We start from the raw sequence: 8991 nt of genomic DNA, 5'->3' as shown, positions 1-8991 counted from the left end.
AGAACATATTGTTTGGATTTTTGAATTATATAAAATAGAACATATTCACAATAATTACAAATATTTGCGTAAGTATTCTTGGGATTACGCTGGGTAAGTTTCATCAATTAAAAATTTCATAACAATCTACCTGACCCAACAGATTCCCGAAGAATACCTAGCAACCTGATCTAGGCAATAGTGGAGAGTATACGTAGTGGAATTTCTTCCACCACGCACATCTCTGAACAATCCCTAAATACCTTAACCCTGTGACCATTAACAAGACATGGGATAGAGTTAGGGTGACTCCCAGAATTTCCACGGCTCCATTCGCTCAGAGGCCAACGATTGTGTAGGGTCCGACCCACTTAGACTTTAGCTTCCCGGGCAACAGTTTGAGCATTGATTGAAATAAAAGCACTTTCTGGCCAACTTGCAGTTCCTTGACCCGAAGGTTTTTGTCGTGTCATAATTTGGTTTTCTCCTTGTACCACATTGCGGCATCATACGACTCAAGCCTAAGTTCCTTTAGCTCTTGGAGTTGCAGTTTCCTCTCCTTCTCGCAGGCCTGGGGCTTCATATTCATCTCCTTGACTGCCCAATAGGCTTTATGTTCAACTCCGACGGGGAGGTGGCACACTTTGCCTAAAATAAGCCTGTAGGGCGACATTCCAATTGGAGTTTTGAACGCAGTTCGATAGGCCGATAAAGCATCGTCTAGCCGTTTACTCCAATCCTTCCTTGATGGATTCACTGTTTTCTCCAGAATAGCCTTGATTTCTCTGTTCGAGATTTCCGCCTGACCATTTGCCTGGGGGTGGTAAGGAGTAGACAACCGATGGTGAACACCATGATTCCTCATTAAAGCTTCTATCGTCTGGTTACAAAAATAAGTCCCTTGATCTGAGATGATCGCTCTGGGCACACCATATCGGTCGAATATATTTGCCTTTAGAAATTATGCTATTTCTTTTGACTCGCAAGAATTTGTAGCCTTGACCTCTATCCATTTGGACACATAGTCCACCGCAACCAGTACATAGGTATTCCTATATGACGAAAGGAAGGGACCCATGAAATCCATCCCCCAAACATAAAAAATCTCACAGACAATTATTGCAACCTGTGGCATTTCATCCCTCGCAGAAATTCCCCCCGGTTTGTTGGCATCTAGCGCTACTTAGGCAGAATTCAAAAGCATCTTTATTTAACGTGGGCCAGTAAGACCTGCTATCTAAAACTTTCCGAGTTGTCTTTCTTGGTCCAAAGTGACCGTTTCATGCCAATGCATGGCAATGATTTAAGACATCTTTTTGCTCCCACTCGGGGATACATCTCCTAATTCCCTGATTTGAACCCATCCTCCAGAGGTAAGGGTCATCCCAAAAATAATATCAGGCTTCACTCTTAAGTTTCATCCTCTGGGCTCGGGAAATTTATGGAGTAGTAGGCAACTCTCCAGTGACCAAGTAATTTTCCAGGTCCGCAAACCAAGGTTCTGCATTCAACTTATACTTCCCTTTGTCCGAATCCCCTGGGCTGGTTAAAGCTAACACTGCCGCCCAACGGACAGATCTAGGAGATTCCACCACATAGTACAGATGTTCCTCTGGGAATGCGTCTGGTATCACTCTGAAGTATCCTGCTTAGGTGATCAACCACCTTGTTCTCAGTGCCTTTCTTGTCTCTGACCTCCCAATCGAACTCTTGAAGTAACAAGACCCTACGAATCAGTCTCGGCTTAGACTCCTTCTTGGCTAACAAATATTTATTAGTTGCGTGATCTGTGAACACAATCACCCTCGACCCTAACAGATATGATCAGAACTTCTCGAATGAGTACACAATAGCTAACATTTCTTTCTCTGTAGTGTCGTAATTCTTCTGGGCCTGGTTAAGAGTCTTGGAGGCATAGAAAATTACATAGCTTTTACCGTCAATCCTTTGACCTAGCACTGCTCCAACTACGAAGTCACTGGCATTGCACATCACTTCGAATGGGTGATTCCAGTCAGGAGCTCTGATGATTGGGGCTGATACAAGCTTGTCTTTCAGAAGTTGGAAAGCCCCTTGACAGGCTTCGTCGAAGACGAAGTCTGCATCATTCTGTAAGGGACGAGTAAGCAGTTGCGCAATCTTTGCGAAATCTCTAATGAACCTTCGGTAAACACCAGCATGGTCTAAAAACCCTCTTATTTCCCTCTGATTTGTAGGGTAAGGTAGCTTCGAGATCACATCCACCTTCGCCTTGTCCACTTGAATTCCTCTCTCAGATACAACATGTCCTAGGACAATGCCTTCAGGGACTATGAAATGGCATTTCTCAAAATTGAGGACGAGGTTCTTGTCTTGACATCTCCTTAGCACTACATCCAAATGCTCCAAGCACGACTCAAATAAATCCCCGTACACAGTGAAGTCGTCCATAAAGATTTATATACACTCCTCTAGTAGGTTTGAGAAAATGCTCATCATGCACCTCTGAAAGGTTCCAGGTGCGTTACAGAGTCCAAAGGGCATTCTCCGATAAGCATACGTGCCAAATGGACAGGTGAAAGTTTTTTGTCTTGATCTCCTGGATTCACATAAATTTGGAAATAGCCACTGTAACCATCGAGAAAACAGAAGTATTGTTTTCCAGCTAACCTTTCCAGCATCTGGTCGATGAAAGGTAGGGAAAATGATCTTTCCGCGTGGTTGTATTCAACTTTTTGTAGTCGATACACATTATCCATCTCGTGACTAATCTCGTGGGTACTAGTTCGTTATTCTCATTTTTCACCACTTGTATTCCAGATTTCTTTGGCACCATATGTACCGGACTCACCTACTCAATGTCTAGGATCGAATAGATAATTCCCAAGGATACTAGTTTCAACACTTCCTTCAGGACCTATTCTCTCATGTTCGGATTCAGTTTTCTTTATGGATCCCGATGGGCCTTTGCACCTTCTTCAAAACGGATATGATGCATGCAGAGGTCGGGGCTGATACCTATCAGGTCTGACAACGTCCACCCTATAGCCTTCCTATTCCTCCTGAGCACCTCCAATAACTTTTCCTCCTGTTCCTGGGTCAAGTTTCTATTGATGATGACAGAGAATGTTTCGTGCTCCTCCAGGTAAGCATACTTAAGACCCAATGGAAGTGTCTTCAATTCTTTCTTTGGTGAACTTGTCTCTTAGGGCAGTGGATTCTTTTCCATTTCCTTCATGGTCAAATCCTCTAGGTCAGGCAATTTCACTACACTGGCTAGATAGGCAGATCCCCTTGACGTGGCGGATGTCAGGTTCTTACAAAATTCCTCGATTGCATCTGCTAATTCCTCATCTGTCAACTCTTGAGTGTTTATTGCTTCACACCACCCTGCTACTTCTTTATCAATTGAGTGATTCAACTCTGAATTATCAATTTGTTCCTGTATGATTTCAGTCTCAAGATATTCCTGGACCAAGGGGTTAATAATATCCACGACATGAAGATTCTCCATATCTAAAGGTTTTTTCATAGCCTCGTCAATGTTAAAAGTAAATTTCTCCTCGTGATAGTCCAGACAGATCGTTCCATCAAAGACATCAATTATAGTCTTAGTTGTGCGTAGGAATGGTCTGCCTAAAAGAACTCCACTAGACTCAGCAAATTCATGCTCACTCATTTTAATCACATGTAAGTCAGCAGGGTATAAGAAATCATGCACTTTAACTATCACATTCTCTAGCACACCTTCTGTACAAATGCATGATCTATCAACCAATTGAATCACTATATTTGTATCTACTAGTCTCACTCCTACCAATTTCTTGTAAAGTGAAAGAGGTGACACATTGATGGATGCACCTAGGTCACACATTTCAATGGGTAACGTAAACATACCTGGGTCGGTCTTTTTTAATGCAGTTTCCTCTTTTGTATCACAACTGAAACGCTCTCTCCAATAACGATTTTCCCATCCGACTTGGTTTTCTCAGCGTTGAATTCCTTGATAAATTTGTTGAAGAGAGGCAATTTCAGAGCCTGTAGGAATGGTAGGTTAATTTTCAACTTGCCGAAAATTTTCATGAAATCCACTGGATCATGCTTCTTTTTTCTTGCTTCCCCTTGGTAGGGAAATGGTTTCACTTGCTTAGTCATGTTGCTGGAGTCTCCCTTGGAAAACACTCCAGTTTCCTTCCTTGTCTCTTCATTACCCATTTCAGTTTTCGGGCTAAGGAAGAATGGATCACCCCATGTTTTGGTCTCCCCTGATTTGGTGTTTTCCTTCTGCTGAACCATGTCTTTTTCCTCACTCACCACAAGAGATCTCAGTCAGGCTATGTCTTCACACTGTTTAATTCTACAGTTAGCTGGAAATTTGGTATTCAGTCAGTAGTGGCTCTATCTACTACTGAAGCTGAGTACATGGCATTGACTGAGGCGGTCAATGAGAGTTCTTGGCTTAGAGGAATCCTTGGAGACTTTGGCATAAGGCACAAAAGAGTCACAATAAAGTGTGATAGCAACAATGTTATTTGTCTATCTAAGCACCAAGTTTTCCATGAACGAAGTAAACATATTGATGTGAGACTCCATTTTATTCGGGATGAAGTTGAGAAGGGAATGGTAAACATAGAGAAAGTGGGCATTGATCACAATGTTGCCGATATGCTCATGAAGGGTCTGGATTGGTGGTTCAGAATCACTGAAGGAGGAGTTGAGTGGTGAGGATCTGATCTCATGTTGTGATAATTTGAGAAGCAAGGTGGTGGATTTGTTAGGATTTTGGCTACTCAACTTAAGCCATGAGCAGAGACATAAAAAATAGCCGTTGGAAGGTGAGTCAGCAGCTAAGCTTTGAAGGTTTTGGTTGACACTATCCGTTGGCGCTTACAACTGAATGAGTGATGAAGTTTGACAGCTGGAAAGGTTGTTGAGTAACTGTTGTGAGTATATAAGCAAGAAGCAACATCATCAATAATCAAGAAGCAAGAATAGAGGAGAAAGGAGAGTTTCAACAGAGAGAGTTAGCTTAGAACCAAATGTAACTGATAGTTTAAGGTTCTTCATCTTAGATCTTGTAGAGAGTTGTTCATTGTAGTCATCACCTTCACATTGATATCAATAATACTCAAGAGATCACGTTTTCACCCGTGGATGTAGGATTTATCCGAACCACGTTAAAATCCTTGAGTTCTTCGATTTGTGTTCTTGGGTTTTATTTGCTCACAAACAAAGTGCAGTGGTTTGTTGTGAAGGCGTGGAGCACAGACTTGACCTACTTTTTCTACAAGATTTATCATACTATGCTTAATATTTGCCATAATTATAGGGCACAAAAATAAGACTATAAATACCCCTCAAGCTTCATCAATAAGGATTTTTTGCTGCATTTTTTCCAAAGTTGAATATTTTAAGAGTTCTTCCATTGTTCATCAAGTTCAAGGTGTTCGAAGAAGGGTTCAAGAGAAGATCAGGGCTACAAGATTCAACCTTTGGGTTTTATCAATTTAGTTCTTATGTTTTCTTTATTTTCCCTACAAACTATGTTCTTAGATTATTCAATTATGTGTAACTAAATTCATAGAATTCTAAGAATGTGTTAGTAGCAACTTTGGTTATACAATTTCAATTTATTTAATATCCATTTTGTTCATTACTTCGCTTCTATTCTAAGTGTTGGATAATTGCTTCACATTTGATGACACGTTTGGTGATGATCTATTGGCTTGTAACATAATTGAAAGTTCATCTAGCGAGGTGTGTAGTGTGTGCGTTCTAATGTTCTAGGTCGAGCTACTAACTCCAATGAATCCACCAGATCACTAGGTCTAGGAACTCAAGGGAATATAGAAGACTCGGTCGTTGGACACACAAAGCTCGTGTTTCAAAGATCCCTCAACCTATTATACTATAGACTAGTATAGAGAAGCAGGGGTCGATCCCACGAAGATGGACACGTAAGAAAGCATCTAAAGACTTTGGTTTAGAAAGCGGCTGCTGCCATGCAAATTGGGTTGAGGTTAACTACTATTAGACCTAGCCACAAAATCAAACACTAGACCTAGGAACTGTAAACATCACGCTGGCAACGAACATCAAAATAACCAACTAACTTCCTAGACTGAGCAAACAACTTTCTAATAGAACCAAACAGAAAGCGAGTAACAGTGGGGACCATATTCCAGAAATAACAAGTACGGAAGAAAAAAGCTGCAACTAACTAACTACAGATTTAACTAACAGCAACATGCATGTCATCGACTGAATCAAATACGAATATGAAGAAAACAGAGCACATACCCAGATTCGAACAGAATATAGAAGTTCGGACGTCGGAAACTTGCGACTAGCCGGAAATAAAACAGATCTACATATACTAGACGGAATGAAATGAACACACGAAAACTAGGCATAAATCACGATATCTCTGTTTCAGCTTCAACGCCGGATGCTTAATCCACTCCGGATCCAAGCAATCCGATCCCAACAACAACCAAAATCAACTCCATAATTCCCGATTCAACAAATCTGCTCCGATCAACACTAGATTCCAGTGAGTCTACTCAAACTCAGCGACCAACATGAAAATCAAACATCCAATTCAGCAATCATGACTAGCTCAAGATAAATGACATCCATAATCGAAATTAACAGCAACTCAAATATGGAAAACAAGAATTTCATAAACAACGGAAATTCAACAGCAAACAGGGTCGAGCTTCGAACGGCGAAGCTCGGTGAAATTCACGACAGTAAAGTAAAATGAAAGCGATTAAATTGTTTCTTCGCCCTCTGCAAGGACGGTGTTACCCAACTGCTAACTAGCAAAATAAACCCGAGAATACCCCACAATTTCCCAAATGAAACCCAAAAGTATGTAGAAGTTAGTGAGCTAGAGCTACAATCTGGTCATAAGGCCTCCACCGAGAAGGTCCCCTCTGATTGCATGATTTCTTCTTTATATAGGTGCGGACATAATCTTCTAGAAGCCTTCGTAGAAATCTTCATTTTACCCTTCAGCTCCTTGATTTCCTTTGTCTTGTAATTTTTCTTCAAATTGCTCACATATTCGCCAGTTTCCATGGACCATGCAATTGTCCTTTTCTTTTCCTGGATCTGGCAAAAATCTTCTACACGCCTAGCTTAAAATATGTGTTAGACCCCACAAATACAAGAATTTTACCCTATAACCTATGCATGAAATTAGCCTTATCAATAATCATGAGAGGAGGTTTGCGAGATAAAAGAGCTTGGTTGACGTTACAATTAGCTTCCCTTAAAACGGTACTGTTAATTGAGAGCGAGAACATTAGGAGCCTTAGGAGCTTTTAGGAGTTATTAATCTAGGATTGACAACCCCAGTGTCTATAATCCACCGTGTGCGGCATGGACAATATAGTTGTGACTCGTTCTAGTGAAGTATCAACTGTGCTAGGGTGTTGTAGTTGAAATTTGTATAACCATAACTCTGAAAGCACAACCTTGGAATTCCCTTATCGCATTTTAATTCTCTCAGTGTTTTATCTGTAATCGTAGTTTTTTTACAAGTTTTATTTTCAAAGAATTCCTAAACCTTTTGTTTCTCCAAATAGTAGAAGAAGCCTAGTAGAAGATAGACAATTTTTGTTCGTTTTCCATATGTTCGATATCTGTTACTAATCTTTAGCTATACAATATATACCCTCTATACTTCCAGGATTATTTAGTGCTAATAAAAAGTGCATCACTCATATTTTGATAATGCAGGTGGAAGAGATATTTGATGTTGCAATCGGGGAGCTATAGTGCAAAGTCTATTGCAATCTTATTTGATATCTAATTACGCGACCTGGTATTTCCGCTGACCTCATTCAACACTAGATTACAAGCACAACGTGGTGGAGAAGTAAGAAGCCCATTTTATCTTTTTTTATTATTTATCAAACAATGAAATTATTGAAATACAATCAAATTACGACCACAATCGGGAGCTCGTTATTGTGCATTGAAAATAAGCACTACAAATGTAGGTGAACAATGGAATTATTGAAATACAATCAAATTAAAGCTACCACAAAATATATTTCTTCAAAGATGACTCGGAGTGATCGTGTGCCAAATAAATACCATCGCTCTTCACTCCAAACACATTAGTGTTCTTAGTAAGATGGTCACTTTGACTCTCGTAAGCTTTGAAACCTTTTTCCTTCGGACCCCACCAAATACGACAATGGAATAAAGTATTTTCCAGAAAAAAATTAGGGCAGAACTTCCACTGAAAATCTTGACCTACATTGAGATTATGAAACCCCAAATCATAATCGTTGGATGCACAATGCAACCTCAAAGGTTGGGAATCTTTTGGGAGAAGATTTACGATACGAATCCTAGTATCCTTAGTAAATAAGAAGCAGCCATGAGCAGCAAATGGCTGCAACGTGATTTAAGAAAAAATGTGTTAGGTGAGTTAAGTAAGGGAAGAATGAGGTAGGAAATGAAAAGGTAGAGAGATGAAGAGATAATAAAGTACGAGAGAGTAAAGTAAGTGAGAAGAATTGTGTTGACTTTTTACTAAAAATACTAATGAATCTACTACTGCGGAACGTACAAAAATGACACAATGACTCCTCTACTGTGGAACAGAGGTAGTAGTACTTTTCAAATTGTTAAAATGTAGGAATATAGATTGATAATACTACTAATTTACACTACAATAATTTAATGGTTTATTAAAATTATCTTACTTTTAATCTTGTCTATTAAATAAAAATATTAAATAAAATATTAATTTATTAAGTCTTTTTCACAAATTTTTTCATGGTCCTAATATTAATTTTAATCAATAAACACTATTAAACCAGCACTATAACACTTATTAAGTTTATAACTAGGCATGTTTGATCATATTGAGATTAGATAACGGTGGTTTGAAGACAGCCATTGTATATATTCTGGATCTGGCTCATTGAAATGCTCAGATTTTGCACTGTTTTAAGGCCATCATTTGGTCCGTTTGAGTGTCAAAGTTGCATTACATGTCCTATAATTGCATAT

At 39.5% G+C, this 8991-nt stretch overlaps 1 protein-coding gene across 1 annotated transcript; it reads right to left on the bottom strand.

Annotated features, from left to right (window-relative positions):
* Positions 1-448: 448 nt before the first annotated feature.
* LOC121810443 lies at positions 449-844 on the bottom strand. The gene has a single exon (XM_042211210.1). It carries the CDS (start codon positions 842-844, stop codon positions 449-451), a length of 396 nt encoding a protein of 131 aa, XP_042067144.1.
* Between the last annotated feature and the right edge of the window lie 8147 nt (positions 845-8991).

Source organism: Salvia splendens, chromosome 7 (genome assembly GCF_004379255.2).
Source record: "Salvia splendens isolate huo1 chromosome 7, SspV2, whole genome shotgun sequence".
In the NCBI taxonomy this organism is placed as follows: Eukaryota; Viridiplantae; Streptophyta; class Magnoliopsida; order Lamiales; family Lamiaceae; genus Salvia; species Salvia splendens.
Note: the sequence above shows the minus strand (reverse complement) of the source record. Positions and strands in the feature narration are given on the sequence as shown.